Source organism: Mustelus asterias, chromosome 13 (genome assembly GCF_964213995.1).
Source record: "Mustelus asterias chromosome 13, sMusAst1.hap1.1, whole genome shotgun sequence".
Classification (NCBI taxonomy): Eukaryota; Metazoa; Chordata; class Chondrichthyes; order Carcharhiniformes; family Triakidae; genus Mustelus; species Mustelus asterias.
Genome location: NC_135813.1, coordinates 60462297 through 60488437, shown reverse-complemented (window position 1 = coordinate 60488437; position 26141 = coordinate 60462297). Strand labels below are relative to the sequence as shown.

At 43.5% G+C, this 26141-nt stretch overlaps 1 protein-coding gene across 2 annotated transcripts in view; it reads right to left on the bottom strand.

The window, feature by feature from the left end:
- cdc45 (CDC45 cell division cycle 45 homolog (S. cerevisiae)) overlaps positions 1-26010 on the bottom strand; it is a 57270-nt gene extending 31260 nt beyond the window's left edge. Inside the window, exons 1-7 of one of the 2 annotated variants that reach the window (XM_078226853.1) lie at positions 25952-26010; positions 18826-18885; positions 17541-17633; positions 15888-16025; positions 8914-9060; positions 6286-6344; positions 2587-2635 (exon numbers count right to left, since the gene is read on the bottom strand). In XM_078226853.1, coding sequence (XP_078082979.1) covers positions 2587-2635; positions 6286-6344; positions 8914-9060; positions 15888-16025; positions 17541-17633; positions 18826-18885; positions 25952-25960 — 555 coding nt within the window. In that variant the 5' untranslated portion in view covers positions 25961-26010. Of the gene's footprint in view, positions 1-2586; positions 2636-6285; positions 6345-8913; positions 9061-15887; positions 16026-17540; positions 17634-18825; positions 18886-22270; positions 22506-25951 lie in introns of those variants that run through there. The other variant, XM_078226852.1, reaches the window with a different exon arrangement.
- Positions 26011-26141: the final 131 nt, after the last annotated feature.

The window sequence follows — 26141 nt, the reverse complement described above, 5'->3', positions numbered from 1 at the left end:
TGAGTCGCGAACACCCTCTCCCTCTACTCCCTTATCTAAATTACCGCCTTCATTCACTTGCACCCTCTCCTCTACCATTAATTTTGTAATTCCCCTTACCCCTGCATCCTCCCCTCCATCAATTAGTTCCTTGATCCTAGTCAACTCTTCTAGCTCCCCTCCCCCCAACCTATCTAGTTTAAATTCTCCCCAGTAGCCTTAGCCAACCTACCGGCCAGGATATTGGTCCCCGTGTGATTCAAGTTCCACCTGTTTTTTGTATACAGATCACCCCTGCCCCTAAAGAGGTCCCAATGGTCCAGGAACCTGAATCCCTGCCCCCTGCACCAGTCCCTCAGCCACACATTCATCCTCCACTTCACTCCATTCCTGCCCTCACCTTCCCGTGGCACAGGCAGTAATCCTGAGATTACTACCTTTGCTTTCCTCTTTCTCAGCTGTCTCCCTAATTCCCTGTACTCCCTTTTCATGACCCCTTCTCCCTTCCTACCCACATCAGCGGTACCAATATGTACCGCTACCTCAGGCTCCTCTCCCTCCCACCTCAGGATTTCCGGGACGCGACTAGCGACATCCTGGATCCCGGCCCCAGGGAGGCAGACCACCATGCGAGAATCCCGCCTACCTCCGCAGAAACGCCTGTCTGTCCCCTTCACCATCGAGTCCCCGATTAATACCGCTAACATACACATCTCGGGGCACTAATGGGCAATTTAGCATGGCCAATCCACCTAACCTGCACATCTTTAGATTGTGGGAGGAAACCGGAGCACTCGGAGGAAACCCACGCAAACATGGGGAGATCGTGCAAAGGCCACACAGTCACCCAAGGCTGGAATCGAACCCCGGTCCCTGGCGCTGTGAGGCAGCAGTGCTAACCACTGTGTCACTCAATCTTCAACTGACAGTGCCATTTCCGATTTCCATTACCTTTAACAGAATGAGCTGTGCTCGTTAGCTCACAAGTGAATTTGCTGACATTGGCAAATTAACTGTTTTGTCACCACTTTGAAAGAAAATTGACCAAACTCCTAAAGGACAGGAGCCAACTTTAGTGCATACAATTACCCAAATAACAAACTACATCAATAAGACATTTTTTTTCCCCAAAAGAAAAAGTAAAATGAAACTAAATTAATAATTCCTGCTAAATGTTTGCTAATAATCTTCCAAGAGGCAATGAGTAACTGTTAACAATGAGTCTTGCAGCCATTATGAAGCAGGACAGTGAGGATCTTCCATGCTCACAAAGCATACAAAAATAGTTAATTCTCCAGAAATAGTTCTGCCGTTAAACAATTATAAAAATGCTTTAGGACAGCAATGAAGGATAAAGCACAATTCATTCCAGTACTTAGCTATCTGACAATGGCCATGATAGGCTTCCATGCAGTAACTGAATGGATTGTACAGCACTGAGGCATGAAGGAAAAAAGGAAGTCTGAGATTAAATATGCTCACTGCCCTATCTTTGCTGATTGTTGCAAGTTATGTGTCACCAACTCAAAGAAATTCCAATGCCTTTGTTGCCTTTCTCCAAAAGGGATCAACTTCATTAAATATTGCCAAAGCATAACCTGATCTGTCCTGCAGATGTTACTTCAATGGATCCCTGCCTTAAACTTCAGATCTTATTGATTCATACATTCAGAAAAACCTTTTTAAGGCACCAAGTTAAGTCCTTATATATTATCTTCTGATGGAAAAGGTTGGATTATGACAAGAGTGACAATCCTTCCCTTACGAAAGAAGATTCCTGTTCCACAGGAATTTCTGTTCCAATAAACATTTACATTTTGTGATGATAGTGTGCTATTGCTATAGATTTATATATATATATTTTATATTTAAGGGGATTGTTTACAGACTTAACCCTATTCTGCGAGCAGTCAGCGTGTCTGGGAAACATTTAGCTCAGGTGCTGGGAGAGCCAGTTAATTGCTCATTTTAGCCATGTAATGTTTACTCAGATAGAGCTAATGGACTTTGTTTACAGAAAGAAAAGATCTCATGGGTTCTTTTGATTAAAGGAATGGAATGTGTGATGATGTGGTTAATGGGAGGAGCTGGGTCTGTAGGAGAGAAACAGTTTTTCAGTTCTGGCTGAGAATTGCTTGAAGACAGAGGTCTTCTGCAAGCCACTGAGACTCATTCCCTTGCTCTGAAAACTTCAAGACTGTCTACACTGAGAGCAAGTATATTTATGGTTGCTAACTGTATTTAAAATGGCATCTGAGTCTGCAAGGGGAATGTTGCTCATTTGGAACGGAAACAGATAAGTTAGAAATTGAAGGATTTTTACCCATTTAAAAAAAATATTGTTTAACTGTTGATAATTAAGCTGCTTCATTTGTTAGAGTTAGATTTAAATTGTGCTCTTTAATAAAGTTTATTTTAATATAAATGATCCTTAATTTGTCAATGGAATTCCTTCTGGAGCGAAGTATCCTATCCTCGCATTTGTGCCAATAGAATAATTGTTGGGGCCAAATCTGGTACCGAAAGTAACTTGGCGTTCTAGTCCAGGACCCTAACAATTTTTAAAAACAGTATATATATATTCCCACTGTGGCTATACATACGTACTGAAGTTCCATGGTATTCATACTGTTCGTATTCAAACAAAATCTCCCTCCTGCAAAGAAAGAACAAATAGATTGTTGGTAATCTGCTATAGCCTTGCAGCCATTCTTTAACAGTTAAAAGCTGTTATTCATTTGAAATTTCAATGAGAAGCATTCAGATAAGACCAGTGTAACTTATGTTAATCCACATAACTGGACAAATGTGTGTGATTTCCCAGTAGATGTCCAGATATGTTGGTTAGAAAGCTCAGTCACATATCTAAAGGTATATTGTATATCCTGTCTTCTGACCTTCCATAAATGGACAGTACACTCAGCTATGCACTCTACACATGAAAGCACATTCCTCCAAAATTACAGCAATGAGGTGCAACCAACTGGTAAATCTTTTATATTAATTTAATCATTCCCGCTTTACACCCATTACAGTAGTACATTTTCCTAAATGCCTCCAACAACACTGCTGTGTCTGGCTAATACTGGGAAAGGTTTAGTATAAGAAGAGTCCTCAAGATAAGGTTTCTCCTTTAGGAGAGTAAAGTTTTTTTTTGGAGGGCCAGGGTGTGGGGCAGTTGTTGGGGTGAGCTGGAAAGTGAGAACAAAGCGTACTCAAGCATCATTAATGTAAGTACAGGCAGAGAAATGGACAGAATTTTCCATTCTGGTGGCCAAGTTTGGAGGTTGGGGGGGGGGGGGGTGCAGATGGGAAAGCTGCCGTGATTCCTACTGGGCAGCAGGGGAGATTTTCACACCAAATCATCTGCTTATTATTTATGCAATGAGGAGCTTGACGAATCTCACCATTACCTCATGGGGTCAAAGGTTCTGATGTGTAAACAGCAAAGATGTAAACTCACTAACAATGGTCCCAAAAAGAAACAAACCCTCTGCCACCATGGTTCACTGAGGCCTCCCTGAGAATTCTCCTCCTGGCTGTACAGCACCCATCTGTCACAAAAAAGGACTACCCTGGATGGCAAGAAAAGGATAAGTGAACCTTTGCCTGACTCCAAACTCTCACTCCCATAAGGACACTGGGCAGTCTCAGGGTTAGTCTACAGGGATGTCACACACCACCAGCAGTTGGGACATTAGCACGGCATGTCAGCCAGCCACTTTAAGATCGCATGTTGGTGGCACGATGGCCCATTGCTTACCACTGCACCAGGGACCTGGGTTTAATTCCAGCCTTGGGTGACTGTGTGGAACTTATACATTCTCAACCTGTCTGCGTGGGTTTCCTCAGAGTGCTCGGGTTTCCTCCCACACTCCAAAAGGTGTGCAGGTTAAGTGGATTGGCCATGCTAAATTGCCCCTTCGTGTCCAAATATGCGAACGATAGCTGGATTATCCATGTTAAATGCATGGGATTGCAGGGATGGGACATTGGGGTGCAGTACTCTTTTGGAGAGTCGTGCAGACTCGATGGACCGAATGGCTTCTTTCTGCACTGTAGGAATTCTATGGTTCTATCTCATGTAAGATCCTGGAGAGGGCTTAGCACACGCAATCAGCAAACATGCTTCTGAACTGCTCCTTCATCCAGAGTGCTCTCAGTCAATCCATTTGCCTTTATTCAGGACAAGACTTCACACAGCTGATTTTTTTAGCTTAATTTTTGAACTGCACCACTGGAAGGTAAAATGGAAAATGGTACTGCTTATATGTGTGTGAGGCCAGCTCCGACCTCCTCTATCACCCACCAAGTCCCTCCCATCCTCAGCACCTCTAATTCCCCTTCCTCTTACCACTCCCTGTTGCCCTTCAACCCATCATTATTCATATTGATATCCTTGCCCTATTCCTGAACCCTTGAATGTTGGAGTCTCCATACCATTCATCACTCTGACCCCTCCCCTTCAAGATCACATGCACTCTGACTTTTAAGGACGACTCTTCATGAGACAATCTAATACCACCCGCCCCCTTAGATATTTCAGCTCCTGACATATAGGATGCAGATGCTGTCCCTGAACGCAAGTGTGCAATCTGCCTCATGGTACATTGCTTCTAACCCTCTCGAACAAATTCCTTAGATGACTGGCCACACTCAGTGGGGCCATGCTGTGCATAACTGCCAGGAGAGGCCTTCGTACCCCCAAGACCCAGGATAAAGATATGCCTGCCATTCAGAGCCCTCCAACATAGCCCATACAGTCTGATCAATATGCCTGAGCATGGCCTCAATCCCGAGACAGTTTGTTCAAAATAGCCCTGACAGCGTGGCCTCGGAGTGGATTTCCACTCCATCTGACGAAGGAGCAGTGCTCCGAAAGCTAATGGTATTTGCTACCAAATAAACCTGTTGGACTTTAACCTGGTGTTGTTAAAACTCTTACTGTGCTTACCCCAGTCCAATGCCGGCATCTCCACAGCGTGGCCTCAGCCCAGGGACAATCTCTTCAATGTGTCTCAGCTCCAGGATAGTCTTTGATTCCTCCTTGGGACAGTCTCGTAACTCTTGACCCAGGACAGTCTTTCACTACTCCCCTCTATTCCTTGCCGCACTGCCACCACATCCCCTCTGTCTTGCCTCCAACTTCTCCTTCCCCATACCTCCCGGTCCTGCCTCCATCTACCACCTTCCCATTGGTCTTGCCTCCTGTGCCCAGCCTTGGCAAAGCTTGTGACAGAAGCACTCAAAATCTTGCAGCAACACTGTTAAATGTAGGTATGTACCTCAAAGTCATTGATGAAAAGAAGCTGACCAGGTGCATGCTGCTTATATATGGTCAGGAAACATACCATTCTAATTATCCACTAGTGTGCGCTTAATTTGGAGGGGGAGCATGATTCCAGCAAGTTAGCCTTTTAATGAGCATTCATGAGCTGTAAATGAATGCAAATGTGGTTCCTGACAAAAATCAGCGGGAAAGTCTTTAGCCCGCCATCAACACTGGAGAAACAAAATTTCAAACCAATTTCACTGGTGGGAAACTGACTTTGGTCATCGTGCCAAATTTTGTGCCTCTGCCTGTCATGCCTCCTGCCACTGGTGGGATCAGAAATTTCTGCCCCAAATCTCCACATAAGGAACTACATCAACTGAACAAAATATTTGATGAGAAGTCCTGTGCAAAACAATACCTTATTTCAGATGAATTAATAGAACACTGCCAATGATGAAACAATGAGAACTATAGAATCTCTGCACAAATTGATTGTGGAAGGCACTGTATCTCTGCACATTAAACAACATCATTTGTGTAATGCCAGCCACCAGCATGGAGTAGATGAAGTAGATCCAAATATAGAAAAGACAAGACTAAAAAGGGAGAAAGACTTAAGAATTTCCCAACACAGCAAATTTGTCACTGTACACCGTCACCCCCAAAGGATGTTTGGGGGGCAGGGGTGCACATCATATCCCCAGTTAGCATCTCTTCACATGGCCCAGCTGAGATTCAGAATTCTCTCAAGAGAAGAAACCACACCTAATTGATGGCAATTCTTTATTTTACTTGGTATTGATTGGGGATGTCTGTGATGAGGGGAGCAGAGAAATAAAAAAGCTTTCACAGTTCAGGGTGGGGGGGGTGGGGGGGGGGGGGGGGAGACGACAACAAACACCAAGTTACCCTCTGGTAAACTCATGCACTTCAATATGTACAGAACATGCCGTCTTGATATTAAAATGTACAATTTGTTTTTAGAACCATTCAAACAAATAGATACACGAAACTGAATCAGTGACTGGTACCTGCGGTCCTCCCATTCTCGGCGCTGACGTCTTCGATCTATTCGCCTCTCCATGGCCACCTTGAAGATAGAATATTTTTTTGAATTACAACAACATTCTCATCAACACAAACTAACTAGGAGACATTCTGAAGGGTTCAACTCCCTCTGACTCAGAAGGATTTCATAAACATATGTCAAATAATGGGTTACAGAAGTAGAATGAATTCAAAGTTCTCCATGCTACAGTGCGTAGGACATGATCAAACTGCAAGAAAGTTTTCTCATGAGTAATATCATCCTAAATAAAGGTGTATGAAACAAAGTTTCCACTTCAGCTATTAATTTTTCAACGTGCTTCTCTCCTTGAGTGCAATATTGTTAAACAGGCATCACGAGTGTTCTGAAACTCGTCCAACCGATCATTGTTCATGAGTCAGTGGCCCGAGGAACAAGAATCACGATGCTGTTTGCGGTCCATATTGGTACCAACAACCTAGGTAGGAAGGGGTATAAGAATACAGGAAGCAGATTTCAGGGAGTTAGGAAGAAAATTAAAGCGGGATCTCTAGAGCAGTAATGTCAGGATTACTCCAAGTTCCATGTGCTACTGCTCATAAGAATAGGAGGACTGCTCGATTAAATACATGGCTGTAGAAATTGTGCAGGGGATAGGACATCAGATTTCTGAGACATTGGGACTGGTTCTGGAGCAGGTGGGACCTATACATGCTCTGGCACTGATATACCTGCAAGGAGATTTGCATTGAGCATGCACCAAATGGTAACTAGTGTCAAAAAGACAAAGTTAAGGGCACTCTACCTGAATGTGCACAGCATTCATAACAAAGTAGATGATCTAAAGGCACAATAAAGGTAAATGGGTATGATATAATTGCCATTCCAGAAACATGGCTGCCTAGTAACCAAGGTTTTGAATTGAATATTCAAGGATATTTAATGTTCAGGAAGGACAAACAAGAAAAGAAGGTGGAGCTGCGCTGATAATAAGGGATGGGATCAGTGCACTAGTAAGGGAAGATCTCAGATCGGAAGAACAATGTGCAGAATCTGTTTGGATGGAGCTAAGAATCAGAAAAAGACAGCGGCCATTGGTTGGAGTTATTAATAGCTCACCTAATAGTAATGGTAATTTAGGGCATAGTATTTATCAGGCGATGAGAGAAGCATGCAACATGGGCAATACGGTGACCATGGGTGACTTAAAACTTGCACATAGACTGGTTAAATCAAGTGAGCACTAATGCCAAGAAGAACGAGTTTCTGGAGTTTATTAGTGATGGGTTACGAGGGCAAAATGTTGAACAGCTAACTAGAAGAACAGGCTATTCTAGATCTATGCCCCGCGGCATTTTCTTGGCAGTGGGAGGCGGCACTCTTCTGGCCGACTGTGGGATCTTCTGGAGGATGGCAAAAAAAGTAATGTTTGCAATCTCTGGTGCCTGAACAGACAGGTAGCTGGTATACAGTAGCTTGAAAATTTAAAATCTGAGATTAATAGATTTATTTTGATTTGGTCAAACTTAGGTAATAATTTATGGCCTATTCCCAATTGCCCTTAAGAAGGTGGTGGGTGAGCCACATTCTTGAACCGCTGCAACCTGTGTGGAGAAGGTACTCCCAGTGTTGTTAGGCAGGGAATTCCAAGCTTTTGACCCAGATATGATGAATAAATAGTGATACATTTCCAAGTTGGGATAGTGCATGACTTTCAGAGGAACTTTTAGGTGGTGGTGTTCCCATGTACCTGCTGCTCATATTCTAGACAGCAAAGGCATGAACTTGGGAGATACTGTTGAAGAAACCTTGACACATTGCTGCATCGCAGCTTCTAGGTGGTGCAGACTGCAACTATGTTGCAGCAGTGGTAAAGGTATTGAAGGCTAAAAATGGTGAATGAGAAATCAATCGAGCAGTGTTATTAGTGCTGCATACATCCAGGTAAGTGGAGAGCATTCCTACCTTGTGGAAAGGTTATGGGGAGTTAGGCGGCGAGTCACCTGCTGCAGAATACACAACCTCTGACCTGCTCTAGTAAACAGTGTTTATGTGGCTTGTTCCATCAAGTTTTGGTCAATGGTGATTGTTGTTAGGCAAGGGTACTGAGGGTTGAGGATCCAAGGTGGATAGATGGGGTCAAGATACCAGCCAGCCATGATCTAACTGAATGACAGCAGAGACTCAGGGGGTTTACTCCTTATTCTTTTGAGTTCCTGACTTGTTTTCTCTTCCTCTAATCTCTAAGGAAACGAACTGCTGACTCAATGGATCTTCTGTTTCAAAAAGAAAATCACATTTACAATTTAAATTAGTTGTTCCAGACTCCCTACTGCTCTGATTCAGAAGAAACAGTTGTAGCCATGAGTCAATGTTGGCAATCTATGTGCATGGCAGTATGTTCTAACTGTGATCAGTAAACTGTGATGATAAGCACAAACACCACAATATACTAATAAGTCCAAGACTTGGGCAGGCTGAAGATCCTTTGAGGAATGTCTCATCTGTCCGAATTCTTTAGAGGCTTACACTTCAGAACAACCTTGATTTCAGTTTAGTTGTTAAAACATTTCATCTGCCCGAATAACCACAGCACTGTATATTCTCAGAACAATGATTCCTGTTCACTCACCTCATCGAATCGCCTGCGCTTTCCAGAAGGCTCTGACCCTTCACTTTCATTTCCAGAATCCTCAGAGTTTTCATCATCTTCATCCCTGAAGAGGTCATCATATGCAGGGACACAGAGGTCGTCATCCTGTTTAATCAGCAATTTAACCTAAAGGACACAATGTATTAAACATATGAATTGCTGTAAAGTTCCAAAAACAGGCAACATTGAATCCCATCCCAAATTGGAACTACAAAATGTTTTAAAAGCAGGTTCCCAGGTGTCCATTGTTGACGTCCAGTCTGTTTTCTTGAATTCTCGCTCTACAGGAATTTGGAGGACTCAGTGAGAGGACAATCCTGTGATAGAAATACTTTTGGTCGTACCTCTAAATCCATTCTCACTACACAAAGCAGTAGAAACGCATTTCGGGCAATGGTGTAAAACTGATATTCGCAGATCTGCTAATATTAGGTTCCATGGGATTCAAAGCCAGATTCGGCACATAACATTTGCAAAACAACCCAAGGTGAATCTCTATCCTAAGAACAGGCTGCTGGTAGAATATTAGGATCAGCCTAACTCAATACTAATGATGCAGCAATACAGACAGGTGGGGGATGGGGATCTGTTGGAACTATTAATACTGAATAGTTCTGTGCAAAACTCTGAGGAAAAAGCCAAGCTATTTTTGAATAAACTGCGATTTGTTCAGTTCTATGTATGGCAGCCAGCAATTTTCAAATGTGATCAACAAGTTATTCAAAAGCCAGGAAGTCTCAGCAACTATGTTTGGAAATATTTACAAATCTGTAGCTGTTGCAAGTCTGTTCAACGTTCTCAAGAGGATAGGCTAAGATATCATCAGCAAGAAAAGAAACATTGTATACAAAAGTACTCTACCAAGTTCGAGAGAGACACATGTAGAGAGCGAGACACACAAAGGCAGACAGGGGTGAGGCAAAGAAGGAGAGAGAGCGTGGGCAGCAGAAACCCCAAAAGAGAGGGGAAGCGCAATAGACAGAGCACAAGAGGGGATCGCACACAATGGAGGGACAACGAGCGAGGGCATGCACGCGCATCAGGGAACCATAGAACATTATAGCACAGAAACAGGCCTTGTGGCCCTTCTTGGCTGTGCCGAACCATTTTTCTGCCTCGTCCCACTGACCTGCACCTGGACCATATCCCTCCACACCCCTCTCATCCATGTACCGTCCAAGTTTTTCTTAAATGTTAAAAGTGACCCGGAATTCACCACTTCATCTGGCAGCTCATTCCACACTCCCACCACTCTCTGTGTGAAGAAGCCCCCCCCTAATATTCCCTTTAAACTTTTCCCCCTTCACCCTTAACCCATGTCCTCTAGTTTTTTTCTCCCCTAGCCTCAGTGGAAAAAGCCTGCTTGCATTCACTCTATCTATACCCATCATAATTTTATACACCTCTATCAAATCTCCCCTCATTCTTCTACGCTCCAGGGAATAAAGTCCTAACCTATTCAATCTTTCTCTGTAACTCAGTTTCTCAAGTCCCGGCAACATCCTTGTAAACCTTCTCTGCACTCTTTCAAACTTATTAATATCCTTCCTGTAATTAGGTGACCAAAACTGCACACAATACTCTAAATTTGGCCTCACCAATGTCTTATACAACCTCACCATAACATTCCAACTCTTATACTCAATAAGAACAAAGAACAGTACAGCACAGGAAACAGGCCCTTCGGCCCTCCAAGCCTGTGCCGCTCCTTGGTCCAACTAGACCAATCGTTTGTATCCCTCCATTCCCAGGCTGCTCATGTGACTATCCAGGTAAGTCTTAAACGATGTCAGCGTGCCTGCCTCCACCACCCTACTTGGCAGCGCATTCCAGGCCCCCACCACCCTCTGTGTAAAAAACATCCCTCTGATATCTGAGTGATACTTCGCCCCTCTCACCTTGAGCCCGTGACCCCTCGTGAACGTCACTTCTGATCTGGGAAAAAGCTTCCCACCGTTCACCCTATTTATCCCCTTCATAATCTTGTACACCTCTATTAGATCTCCCCTCATTCTCCGTCTTTCCAGGGAGAACAACCCCAGTTTACCCAATCTCTCCTCATAGCTAAGACCCTCCATACCAGGCAACATCCTGGTAAACCTTCTCTGCATTCTCTCTAACGCCTCCACGTCCTTCTGGTAGTGCGGCGACCAGAACTGGACGCAGTACTCCAAAGGTGGCCTAACCAGCGTTCTATACAGCTGCATCATCAGACTCCAGCTTTTATACTCTATACCCCGTCCTATAAAGGCAAGCATACCATATGCTTTCTTCACCACCTTCTCCACCTGTGTTGCCACCTTCAAGGATTTGTGGACTTGCACACCTAGGTCGCTCTGTGTTTCTATACTCCTGATGACTCTGCCATTTATTGTATAACTCCTCCCTACATTATTTCTTCCAAAATGCATCACTTCGCATTTATCCGGATTAAACTCCATCTGCCACCTCTCCGCCCAATTTTCCAGCCTATCTATATCCTGCTGTATTGCCCGACAATGCTCATCGCTATCCGCAAGTCCAGCCATCTTCGTGTCATCCGCAAACTTGCTGATAACACCAGTTACACCTTCTTCCAAATCATTTATATATATCACAAATAGCAGAGGTCCCAGTACAGAGCCCTGCCGAACACCACTGGTCACAGACCTCCAGCCGGAAAAAGACCCTTCGACCACTACCCTCTGTCTCCTATGGCCAAGCCAGTTCTCCACCCATCTAGCCACTTCTCCTTGTATCCCATGAGCCTTAACCTTCTTAACCAACCTGCCATGTGGGACTTTGTCAAGTGCCTTATTGAAATCCATATAGACGACGTCCACGGCCCTTCCTTCATCAACCGTTTTTGTCACTTCCTCAAAAAACTCCACCAAGTTTGTACGGCACGACCTCCCTCTTACAAAACCATGCTGTCTGTCACTAATGAGATTGTTCCGTTCTAAATGCACATACATCCTGTCTCGAAGAATCCTCTCCAACAACTTCCCTACCACAGACGTCAAGCTCACCGGCATACAATTTCCTGGGTTATCCCTGCTACCCTTCTTAAACAACGGGACCACATTCGCTATCCTCCAATCCTCAGGGACCTCACCCGTGTCCATAGAAGCGACAAAGATTTCCGGCAGAGGCCCAGCAATTTCATCTCTCGTCTCCCTGAGCAGTCGAGGATAGATGCCATCAGGCCCTGGGGCTTTGTCAGTTTTAATGTTCCCTAAAAAACCTAACACTTCCTCTCTTGTAATGGAGATTTTCTCTAACGGGTCAACAGCTCCCTCCGAGACACTCCCGGTTAACACGCCCCTCTCCTTCGTGAATACCGATGCAAAGTATTCATTTAGGATCTCCCCTATTCCCTTGGGTTCTAAGCATAATTCCCCTCCTTTGTCCCCGAGAGGTCCGATTTTCTCCCTGACAACTCTTTTGTTCCTAACGTATGAATAGAATGCCTTAGGATTCTCCTTAATCCTGCCTGCCAAGAACATCTCGTGACCTCTTTTTGCCCTTCTAACTCCCCGTTTGAGTTATTTCCTACTCTCTCTGTATTCCTCCAGAGCTCCATCTGTTTTCTGTTGCCTGGACTTCACGTACGCCTCCCTTTTCATTTTAATCAGATCCTCAATTTCCCTGGTTATCCACGGCTCTCGAATCCTACCTTTCCTATCTTTCCTTTTTACAGGCACATGCCTATCCTGCAGCCTTATCAATAGTTCCTTAAAAGACTCCCACATGCCAGACGCGCGGACTTACCCTCGAACATCCTCTCCCAATCAACATCCACCAATTCCTGCCTAATCCGGCTATAGTTAGCCTTCCCCCAATTTAGCACCCTGCCCGTAGGACAGCACTCATCCTTGTCCATTACTATCCTAAAGTTAACAGAGTTGTGGTCACTATTTGCCACATGTTCCCCTACCGAAACTTTGACGACCTGATGGGGCTCATTTCCCAGAACTTGGTCCAGTATAGCCCCCTCTCGAGTTGGGCTATCTACATACTGTTCCAAAGAACCTTCCAGTACGCAATACTTTCGTTTATAAAGGCCAATGTACCAAAAACACTCTTTACGACCCTATCTACCTGTGACGCCACTTTTAGGGAATTATGTATCTGTATTCCCAGATCCCTCTGTTCTACTGCACTCTTCAGTGTCCTACCATTTACCTTGTATGTTCTACCTTGGTTTGTCCTTCCAAAGTGCAATACCTCACACTTGCCTGCATTAAACTCCGTCTGCCATTTTTCAGCCCATTTTTCTAGCTGGTCCAAATCCCTCTGCAAGCTTTGAAAACCTTCCTCACTGTCCACTACACCTCCAATCTTTGTATCATCAGCAAATTTGCTGATCCAATTTACCACATTATCATCCAGATCATTGATATAGACGACAAACAACAATGGACCCAGCACTGATCCCTGTGGCACACCACTAGTCACAGGCCTCCACTCAGAGAAGCAATCCTCCACTACCACTCTCTGGCTTCTTCCATTGAGCCAATGTCTAATCCAATTTACTACCTCTCCATGTATACCTAGCGACTGAACCTTCCTAACTAACCTCCCATGCAGGACCTTGTCAAAGGTCTTACTGAAGTCCATGTAGACAACATCCACTGCCTTCCCTTCATCCACTTTCCTGGTAACCTACTCGAAAAACTCTAATAGATTGGTTACACATGACCTACCACGCACAAAGCCATGTTGACTTTCCCTAATAAGTCCCTGTCTATCCAAATATTTGTAGATCCTATCTCTTAGTACTCCTTCCAATGATTTACCTACTACTGACATCAAACTTACTGGCCTATAATTTCCCGCATTACTTTATGAGCTTTTTTTAAACAACGGAACAACATGAGCTATCCTTCAATCATCTGGCAGCTTACCCGTGGATACCGACATTTTAAATATATCTGCCAGGGCCCCTGCAATTTCAACACTAGTCTCCTTCAAGGTCCAAGGGAATACCCTGTCCGGTCCTGGGGATTTATCTACTCTGATTTGCCTCAAGACAGCAAGCACCTCCTCCCCTTTAATCTGTATAGAGAGAAACAGAGAGCGCAAATGAGGGGGAAAACACATCCCAGAGAGAACGCTCGACTAAGGAGCGACAAAGATGAGAATTTAAATTTCAAGTTATTGTTTAAGTTGCGATTGTGTTTTTTAAATAAAAATAGGGCCCATGTTAGTTTCAGCAACTAAAAGCAATTAATAGAAAGGTTGTTTTGTTTTAACCCTGGATGTGTTATTGAAAGCCTACCTAAAAAACAAGCTTCAAGCCAAAGGGGACTGGTACTACACTACCACATTAACAATCCATAGTATTATAATTACATGTCTCTGAATACATCAAGCTATTGAAAAGTCCTACAATTGTGTAGAAACAAAGAATAAGTGCAAAACGTCAAAAAGAAAGCTTGGTGTTTAAAATATACAAAATATCAATGAAATTGATATGTTTGTCCAAGACTGGGATTGGAGCACATTTCTAGGGCACAGTAGAAGCAAGCTTCACACTGCATTGGGTCCAAGCTATTCCTCAGCTGCAATTTCTTAATGCAGAAGATGGAAACAGTAGGAAATGTTCTGCTACCCAAACCAAAACTTTTGAAACAACCATTTGTGCGGTTGACGGAGGGGAACCGGTGGATGTGGTGTTTTTAGATTTCCAGAAGGCATTCGCTCAGGTGCCTCACAAAAGGTTGCTGCAGAAGATTGGGGTACACGGAGTTGGGGGTAAGGTGTTGGCGTGGATTGGGGATTGGCTATCTAACAGGAAGCAGAGAGTTGGAATAAATGGCTGCTTTTCTGGTTGGCAGTTGGTGACCAGTGGCATGCCACAGGGATCAGTGCTGGGGCTTCAACCGTTTACCATTTACATAGATGATCTGGAGGAGGGGACTGAGTGTAGGGTATCAAAGTTTGCTGATGACATGAAGATGAGTGGGAGAGCGAATTGCGTGGAGGACGCGGAAAGTCTGCAGAGAGATTTGGATAGGCTGAGTGAGTGGGCGAGGATCTGGCAGATGGAATATAACGTTGGCAAATGTGAGGTTATCCACTTTGGAAGAAATAATAGTAAATTGGAATATTATTTAAATGGAGAAAAATTACATCATGCTACTGTGCAGACGGACCTGGGGGTCCTTGTGCACAAATCGCAAAAACTCAGTCTGCAGGTGCAGCAGGTGATCAAGAAGGCGAATGGAATGTTGGCCTTTATCGCGAGGGGGATAGAATATAAAAGCAGGGAGGTCTTGCTGCAACTATACAAGGCACTGGTGAGGCCGCAACTGGAGTACTGTGTGCAGTTTTGGTCCCCTTATTTGCGAAAGGATATATTGGCCTTGGAGGGAGTGCAGAGAAGGTTCACCAGGTTGATACCGGAGATGAAGGGTGTAGCTTATGAGGAGAGATTGAACAGATTGGGTCTGTACTCGTTGGAGTTTAGAAGGCTGAGGGGTGATCTTATAGAGACATATAAGATAATGAAGGGGCTGGATAGGGTAGAGGTAGAGAGATTCTTTCCACTTAGAAGGGAAACCAGAGGGCACAGCCTCAAAATAAGTGGGGGCCGGTTCAGAACAGAGTTGAGGGGGAACTTCTTCTCTCAGAGGGTAGTGAATCTCTGGAATTCTCTGCCCATTGAAGTGGTGGAGGCTACCTCGTTGAATATGTTTAAATCACGGGTAGATAGATTTCTGATCGCTAAGGGAATTAAGGGATATGGGTGGGTAAGTGGACTGATTCGCTTCAGATCAGACATGATCTTGTTGAATGGCAGGGCAGGCTCGAGGGGCTAGATGGCCTACTCCTGCTCCTATTTCTTATGTTCTTAAAAGAAAATATACATGAGCAGTGCAGGGAGTAAAATTCAATTCCAAGTCCAATGACTTACACATAGAAATCAGTTTAAAACAAGCGTAAAGAACTAATTTAATTGACAGACATACCTGTGTATCATTATAAACATTAACAATGTCGATGGGTCTGTGGGTATCACAGATGTAGAAGACAGTATCCTCATCAGGTTGCAATGTCTCCAGAAGATCCAGATTAGCACCACAATTAACCAACACAAGGTACTTGAACTGCAAACAGGAAAGTTACAGATTCAGTGGTTTGCAAACAGGAAAGTTACAGATTCAGTCCTTTTCTGTACGCAAAGGACTTGATGCCAGAAGCACAATACTATGTTTAAGTACTCTACATGCAGAAGTAAACTGCACTGCTTATTCCCCATGCTAGCGCTCACGTACCTGCTAAGACACAACAATCTCTCACCTTGAAACACAGCAAACAGCTTCATAAAATTAACTTTCCAGTTCTCCAGGAACTTCTATTGCTTGAATTTCTTAAGGAATGTGCATCCCATACTTCTTAGTTCCCACCATTAGCCATCATGCCATCTAAGCCACCAGCTTGAATTCCCTCCAAAATCTCTCCTCTTCGCTCACCTTTGTAAGATGCACCCTGAATCTTACCTCCTCAAACAAGCTGTTAGTCAACTGTCTTAATATCTTGTTCTTTGGTTCGGTGTCAATTCTGTTCCAAGTGCCTTAGGGTTTCTACATTAAAGGCACTATATGCAAGTTGTTGACTTTTGTTATGTTCTGCAATTACCAAAATCTATTCTGCATCCCTTGAACAAAGAAACCATCCCAGAGTGCTTCACATGCTGGGAGTAAAGGGAACTCTGATCTGGAGAATTGGGTAAACAAAAAAACAAACAAAAAAGATAAATGATTTTGTCAAAAGCAGGATTTTTAAGAGGTTGTTGAACCACTTCCAATTTTCCATCCTAAATGCTGATCTGTCACAAGCACATCACAAAGAAGATGAGCTTCAAGTACTTCTATGGATAACAGATAGTTTAATTAGAAGCTTTAACTCATTCTTCTGACTGTTCTTTACAAAATAATATCCGCCTGTCCTGCTTGTAGCAACTCCTTCCAATCTGCTGTCATGGTAGATCTTGTGCCAGCCTCACACATCCACTGTAGCCTGCAACTGCTCTGTGATGTCCATCATACAACTATGTCTAGGTCTACTCTTCTTTCTGCTGCCTGCCACCCTGCCTTCCAGAAGAGACCTCTGGAGCTTTTCAGCTCTGATCAAATGGTTGAAATACTGATATTTTATTTCCTGAATTGAATAATTTGGCAACAGTGCACAGCCTTGTCATACTCCTCTCTTCACTTAAAGCATATCTGACTGCCCAGCTTCTAGACAGATGGTTATTGTTTCGTCCCAATATAGATTAAACATCCCGGTGATGATCATTTATATGATGTCTTGCCGTGTTGCATGAATCTTTTTTCCTGATTGCATACTAATTCATAAAAAAAAGAGTATATCGAAAGTGTGTGCAGGGAATGTCCTCTCGAGGTTATGAAGCAAAACTCCATCTTTACACTAGATGGAACTATTCTATTAAAGGAACTATTCTATTAAAATTCCTTCTATTCACGCTTAAGGGACCCTTTCAGAATTTAATAATTAATCATCCCCTCCAGCTGGGCACAAACCTAAATATTTATGGATTGGAAAAGTATATAATAGCAGGTTTTTCTTACCATGCAGAGGCTGAGTAGGAACTCACATACCTGTTCTTTGTGCTCAAGGAATGCTGTCTCCAGGTCTTGCCATCCCGCCACTGGAACCAATGTGTACAGAACGTGGTCACACTGGAAAAGGGCCTGGAATGAATTAAACAAACAGTTCATTTCTTTATTCGAGCATCATATCCTGCCACAAAGTGGTGGTTATGGACCTCAATTTAAGTTGGTGTCCCTCCAATATCTCAGGCAGCAAACTTTGCAGTCTTTGTTTTGATTTGCAGACTGCTTGAAATTCTAAGATGGAAGGGACCTGACAAAGTTCGTCATGTTCCCCAACCCAACCAACTGTATAGAATTTCAGGGACTCTAGCAAAACAAACTGCACCTGTAGAAAGCATATCAGTCATCAAATTTATAGGCAAAAAGGCAGGACAAGCCAACAGACCTCGCCAGTGGAAAGTCATATGGAGAAGTATTATTTCTGAGGAATACTGTTCTACATCTACAGTACTAACACATTACATTTCATGCAAGGATGGAGAAGTGACAAAGCTATCCCTTTATAATGGTGCCCCACAGAAACAAAAACAGAAATCCCTTCAATCTTGTATCCTCTTGAAAGTATGTGCAGGAGTACAAAACCTTTTACTATATAAAATGAGAGCGTTCTCTGGAAATTATTCAGCAAAACCCATCTTCATACTATATGGAACTATTGAACTAAAATGTCTTCTATTCCTATCATATTAGCTCAGCCTAAGGACCGCCCTTTCAGAATTTAATCATTAATTGTCCTTTCCAGCCCTATAATATGTCAAATCCTAATTAGCACTCACGGCAGCATGGCAAGTTATTTGGCCACTTTGAATCATCAAAATTCTTCAGGAATAATAGGGGACTATCAAAATTGGGTCAATGAGTTGATTGCCATCTGAATGACTTAGACAGGGCATTTCAAACTACCAATAGATTTTATCCACAGATTCAAACAGAGTCCATAGGCCTTTTGTACTCAGTTGCACGAGATTTCAACAGTTCAAGATGTCTGGTGAAGAAGACAGACAGCAATTACTCCTGTCTCACCCATCTCCAACTCTATGTTTCTATTCAGGAATTCTGCTTAACGGTGAAGAAATATGACATAATGATTTCCACTTTTGCCTTCAGAATAACAAAACCAATCCTATGGTTTGTTATCCTATGGAATGACCCACCATTGAACACTTCCAGCATCAGACTCTAAAACTGATGCAGGGGACACACTAAAACCACGACAATAAACTGAATAATCCAACATGGATTAGTGAATATTATATTCAGCACCACTCACCTGAAGAATTTTGCATGCACACAGTGCATCAACGTCTGAGGCAACAAGTAATAATACCCTCTGGAAAACAAAACACAAGTTTGGTGTAACAGGGTTAAGATCTCACATTATATTTTTCATAATATATTTTGTATATGTATATAGTATATCTATAGCCTCATAGCTAATTTACAACATTTTAAAACTGGACAATGACCTTTTAGATCACTGAAGCTATATCTGGCTGTGACCCGAAGTAAAAGAGCAATCAGGGCAGTACCATAGAGACCTGCACAACATGATCTCTGAAGGCATGCTAAAGATCTGTGGACTGCAGAGCCCAAATTCAAAGGGAACTATACAAAAGGTCATCTTCATTCCATAAGCCAAGCCTGGCCAACTGGAGCGGAGTCATCTGTTAGAACAAAGGGCCCTGTAACCTTCCTTTCAAATTCTTAATGGTTGGAATATTAACAATCTGAAGAACCCAGGCAAATGAATAAACAGCCTTTGTTAAAGACAAAGTGGAGAATGGGAGTCATGACCCACCCTAACTGGAAGAACCAGTTATACTGTTTTGCTGTTGTGTAAATCAGTGCATCTTCCATCTAGCAAGCATCAGCAAAAGGGGCCCTGTCCAGGTTTGAATACCTGGCCCCCATATAGCACTAGAACTTCTATTCCAGTATGATAATGCAGAGGTCATCAATTTCAAAATATTAACAGTGAAGGCTTCATGAAGCTAGTGGGATTATCCAGAGTTGAAACTCCATTTGGAAGCATTTCAGTGTTGTGGTTGAGGGGAAATTCCACATAATTGATTTTTAGGATAAACGATAGATGATGGTGGTGATAATAATTAACACCTAACCGGAGGAGAAGGCTCCACAAACATTTCTATCCACAATGATGCCACAGCTCAATGCCAAGGACAAGAATGAAGCATTTGCAACCATCTACAGCCATAAGTGTTCAGTGGATTATCCAACTCTGCCTCCTCCTGAGGTTCCCACCAATATATTTGGCAGACAATTCGATTCACTCTACGTCATATCAAGAAATGGCTGACTGCACAGGTTACATCAAGTTAAGGCTCTGGACAACCTCCCAGCTATAGTATTCACAACTTGTTCCAGAACTAGCTCCAGCCCCAGCCAAATTGCTCCAGTATAGCTACAACATTGCCAATCACGGAAAATTGCCCAACTGTGTCCTGTCTATAAAAAGATAGAACAACCCAATTTGGCATTTATCACAATCTGTCTTCTCTCAATCCGCAGCAAAAAGTGATGGAAGGAGTTGTTCAGATTGCTATCGAGCAGCACTTGCTCAGCAACAACCTACTCACCAAAACTGGGTTTAGATTCCGTCAGGTGTACTGATCTCCATACCTCATTACAGCCTTGCTCCAAACATGGACAAAACACTGAATTTGAGACACAAGGAGAATGTGACTGCTGACATCAAGGTAGCATTTGACCAAGGGTGGCCAAGGGCGGCACGGTAGCACAGTGGTTAGCACTGCTGCTTCACAGCTCCAGGGACCTGGGTTCGATTCCCAGCTCGGGTCACTGTCTGTATGGAGTTTGCACATTCTCCTTGTGTTTGCGTGGGTTTCCTCCGGGTGCTCCGGTTTCCTCCCACAGCCCAAAGATGTGCGGGTTAGGTTGATTGGCCATGCTAAAATTGCCCCTTACTGTCCGTAGTTTAGAGGGATTAGCGGGTAAAATATGTAGGTATATGGGGGTAGGGCATGGGTGGGATTGTGGTCGGTGCAGACTCGATGGGCCGAAGGGCCTCTTTCTGCACTGTAGGGTTCTATGATGATTCTATGAAGGAGCCGTAGCAATATTGAAACAAACGAGAATCAGGGAGAAAATTCTTCACTGATTGGAGTCATACCTAGCACAAAAGATGGTGGTTGTGGATAGAGGTCAATGTTCTCAGCCTCAATAAATCACTCCAGGAGTTCCTCAGGGTGAGGTCCTGGCCCCAAACATCTTCACTTGCTTCATCAGTGTCCTTCTGTCCAACATAAAGTAGGAAGTGGAGCTGTTTGTATACAATTGCAGCATTCAATTCCATTTACAACTTTTCAGAGATTGAAGTACTCTGTGTCCACATGCAACAGACTTGCAGGAATAAATGACAAGCACCATTTGTGCCCCAAATGTCAGGCAAGAAACATCGCCAACTAAAGTGAGGCTAACCATCTACCCTTGACATTCAACAGTACTACCATCACTAAATGTTCCATTATTAACATTGCAGGGGTTTTCACTGACCAGAAATTTAACTGGACCAGCCATATAAATACTGTATCTACAAAACCAGGTCAGAAGATGGGAATCCTGTGGCAAGTAACTTAACTCCTGCCTCCAAAAGTCTATTCACCATCTACAAGGCATAACTGAACATTATAAAGAAATACTCTCCACTTGCCAGGATGAGTGCAGCTCTGACAACGCTCAAGCTCAACATCCTTCAGGACAAAGCAACCCACTTGACTAGCACCCTATCCACCACCTTAAGTATTCTCTCCTTCCATTACAAACATAGTGGTAGATGGGCACCATTTACAACATGCCAAGGCTCCTTCAAAATTACCTTTCAAACCCACAACTTCCACTGCCAAGATGAACAAGGGCAACAGATGAATGGGAACACTATCACCTGCAAGTTCCTCTCCAAGCCACACACCCATAATCCTGATTTGGAAACACATCGCTGCTCCTTCGTTGTTGCTGGATCAAAATCATGAATTTTCCTCCCTAACACCTGGCTGCTCTGGCAGTCATGAACTGCTGCAGTTCAAGAAGGCAACTTACAGCACCTTCTCTAGGGCATCAAGAGATAGGCTATAAATGCTGGCTTTTTCAGTGATTTCATTATCAACAAAAATGATTTGCACATGAACACAGATCTTCCATTAATTAATTGTTTCATTCTTGTTTGTTTACAAAAGGCAACAATATTCGCCCCGTGGGGCAGCACGATAGCACAGTGGTTAGCACTGCTGCTTTACAGCACCAGGAACCCAGGTTCGACTCCCGGCTTGGGTCACTGTCTGTGTGGAGTTTGCACGTTCTCCCCGTGTCTGTATGGGTTTCCTCTGGGTCCTCCGGTTTCCTCCCACATTCGGAGTATAACGACGAGAGGAATTTCACAGCAACTTCATTGCAGTGTTAACTTGTGCCTTACTTGTGACTAATAAACTAAACTTATTCCTGTTCAGTGTCCAGCATGCCCTAAATAATGTTTATCTGTGACAGCTGGATCTGATTTATGCATATTAAACGCCAAGTACCACCTGGTTCAATCGTAAGAAAGCTGTCCAGAGAGGGAGCCGAATTCCTAGTGTTAGCAACAATAGGCTGCGGGCAGATTCATGCCTCGGCTTTTCAGAGACCAGGCCTGTGCACCAGCCGCTGCCACCGGCCTTCTCCCTCTTCGAGAAACTCCTCACCTGATTGACTATCACATCGTAGAATTCCTTGCGGAAATCCGACACAAACATGGTGCGTGTCGCTGATGTAGCCCGTAACCCCCGGGCGCTCCCTCACTTCGCGGGCCCGGGGCTCCCACACCCGGCGCTCCCTCACTCCGCGGGTCCGGGGCTCCCACACCCGGCGTTCCCTCACTCCGCGGGCCCGGGACTCCTACAGCACCGAGCCGATTGCCTCAACTCCAAACTTGGCGCCAAACTGCCCACCAAACGCAGCAGCTGATTGGATGTCAGCGCGGAATCTAATCATTGATTGGACAAAATCCGGCAGCTCCATTGGACAATCTAAACGCTGCACACCGATTGGACACCCGCCCTGCCTCGGTCTGATTGGACAGGAAGTTCAAATCCCATCTTTTGATTGGACAAAAAATGACAACAGTTTGACTGGTTCAGCAAATTCACACAAATAAACAGAGGATAAAGGCCAAATGCTGAGGATGCTGGAAATACTCAGCAACTCTGGCAAATTCTGTGGTGTGGGAAAGAGTTAACAGTTCAGGTCTGGCACCTCCCTTTAGACTGAGAGAATTTAAAGATGTAAGTTTTTAAGTAATGATGTGGAGATGCCAGCGTTGGACTGGGGTAAGCACAGTAAGAAGTCTCACAACACCAGGTTAAAGTCTTTAACTGGTGTTGTGAGACTTCTTACAGTTTTTAAGTAAGACAGGGAATGAGGGAAAGGGATGATAATAAACTGGAAGGTGTGTGAGAAAGTGGAAGGTAAGAGATTAAATGACAAAAGGGATGATAAGCAAAACTATCCCTGCATCTAGCCTGGTGTGTGGTTTAAGACAGTATGCTTTCCACTTTTGTGTGCTAGCTTGCTTCTCTATTTTATAGAATTCCTACAGAGCAGAAGGTGGTCGTTCGGCCCATCAGGTCTGCACCGACAACAATCCCACCCACGCCTTATCCCCGTAACCCCATGTATTTATCCTGTTAATTCCCCTGACACTAAGGGCAATTTATCATGACCAATCAACCTAATCTGCACATCTTTGGACTGTGCAGGAAACTGGAGCACCCGAAGGAAACTCACGCAGACACGGGGAGAACGTGCAAATGCCACACAGACAGTCACCAGAGGCTGGAATTGAAACCAGGTCCCTGGCGCTGTGAGACAGCAGTGCTAACCACTGTGCTGCCCAGCTAACGCTGGCTAGCAACAATGCAAAAAAGCACCATTTCGCCTGCCACCATACTGGAAGAGGAAGTCAGTGCCATTGGTGTCAACAACCTGCAACCAAGATGTTGGCACTCACTCTGCCACTAGGCACATGTGCAGTGCAGCTAACATCTATTGACTCCATCCAAAATTCTCGCTGCCTCAGAAAAGCAGCCAGCATAACAAAGGCCTCCACACACTCCCGACGTACTTTGTTCCACCTTCTTCTGTTGGGAAAAAGATACAAAAGTGAGATCACGTACCGACCAACTCAAGAACAGCTTCTTCCCTGCTGCCATCAGACTTTTGAATAGACCTATCTTATATTAAGTTGATCTTTCTATGACTGTAACACTATATTCTGCACTCTCTCCTTTCCTTCTCACCTATGTGCTCTATGAATGGTATGCTTTGTCTGTATAGAGCAAGAAACAATACTTTTCACTGAAAACCAATACATGCGACAATAATAAATCAAATCATTGTTGTGTGCCCATTGAACACTTACGAACAACTTAATTGTACTGCCCTGTTCGCCGCCCCACTTGCCACTTTGCTCACCACCCCACTCCTAAACTTCGAATCCTTGGCCTCTTTGCTCACTGCCTGTAGACAAGGTGGCAGCCTAAAACATTTTAGTGGTGTAATCCCTTTAAAATTAGCCATTTACTTGTATTTTAAATAGGGTGAGCCTTAACTAGCAATTCAACATAGGAGTCTGCTGTACATAACAGCCTTTCAACTGGAACATTCAGTAATTGAAGCAGTTTTCCACTAGCTTCATCACAAAGCCTGGAGTCCTTGTCTTTAAACAGGAAAATAACCTGCATTATATAGCATCATTTGTGACCTCAGGATGTCGCACAGCCCTTTAAACAAATGAGGAACTTGTTTGATGTTTAGCTACTATTGTGATTGAGGGAAATGCAGCAGTGAAATTCAGCACTCAATTGGTGCACAGCGTGGTTCTTATCTTATGTTCCTACAATCAGCAATGAGAATGACCAACAGGCACACTTCCCACTCTCCTTCAAATATTGCCATCGGACCCCTTACATCCATCTGAGGTGGCAAAGGGAGCCTTGGTCTAATGTCTCGTCTGAAAGACAGCACCTCTAATAATTCTCTCAGTACCGCACCAAAGTATCAGCCTAGATTGTATGTTCGTGGGTGGGACTTGAAGACATAATCTTCTGACTCAAATGAGTGTACTTTTAGCTCTCTGAGTTGAATCATGACTGAAAAGTTAATAATGTATACTAATAGTCCTTTCAGCTCAAATTTAGCATTTTTGTTCCAGTTATCAGCTTAGCTTTACACAAATATGCAGCATCAACATGCAGTTGCAGCAATCAACATGCCGTAACCTAGCATGATGACATCACAAAGGTATTTAATGTGTTGCCAAGATAATTTGAGACTTTTTAAGGGGTAACATTATGGGGGTATTCAAGATTATGTAGGTTTAGAACAACAGTGGTAAACTGTTTCAATTTCTCAGTGAGATGGTAACAAGAGGGCACAAGGGATGCTGGAGAATCTGAAAAAGTCTTTTCACAGCATTTGTTTACAATATGGAATTCCCTGCCACAGATTCTTCCTGAAACTGGGTCCATACATTCTTTTAAAAGATAGCTTATAGTTATTTGACAGAGAATTATTAAAAGTTTCAGATGTGAGCTGGAGATTAAACCGGTACAGACTTATTTCTATGATATCACATTCTATGATTTAAGTTGTAAAGAAGGCAGCTGGGGTATCACTTAGTAAATAATTGCCAAGTCATTTTGTGTGTATAGTGTCTACTGGGTTTCACAAAATTGGCAAATTCTTCATTATCTGTCCAGCAGAAAGGGTGGTAAAATCATGTCTCTCCTCTCATGTTATCAGTTTGCTGCCAAGTTATGCTAGTCAGTATACCTCAACACATCTAACAGAGAATATTGACAACTTTGGGAAGCACTTCAGATGCATTGATATACAGTTGCCAACTGTAAGTAAGCGTATTTCTGATGATTTCACCACAACAGTCTCCAGCTATTAGTTGGTTAACACATCCATCCTTGTGACGCAATGCCTTCCTGTGCCAATTTGAAATCAGAAAGATTGGATTATGTTTGACTGTCAGCTAAATAGCCTGTCCCCTTCAATTTTTAAAATATCTGACAAAGAGAACTAACTGTTCAAAGAAAATTACAAAAAGAGCATTTTTTCAAATGCCCTGGTGCTTTTTCCCCCCAAGGTTGCACAGAGCAGTGCCCTGCAGATTGATCTTCAATTTCTGGAGACTCCAGGACAATCCTGGGCTGTGGGGTTGGCAACCCTAAACTGATAAGAAAACATATTGATTTTATCCTTAATGTGTATTTTCTTAAATTAATATGTTTTAAAAAGATGAACCTGAAGCATTCCACTTCTCATCTTTACCGGACTGATTGGGGATATTTGCAATGTAAGTGGCTATAGACCATTACCGCTATCATAGCTCCTCCAGTTTAGTTCAGCCTGGTTGCTAAGGCCCATCCTCTCCTTCACAAATATGGCGCCGGCTGCTCCGTCCGTCACAGGCTCCGCTCAGCCTGTCAGCAAACGTGATGTGTGATTGGGTAAAGCTGGCCTGAAACGGACCAATTAAAACACATCGACACTGTTAACCCCGGCACT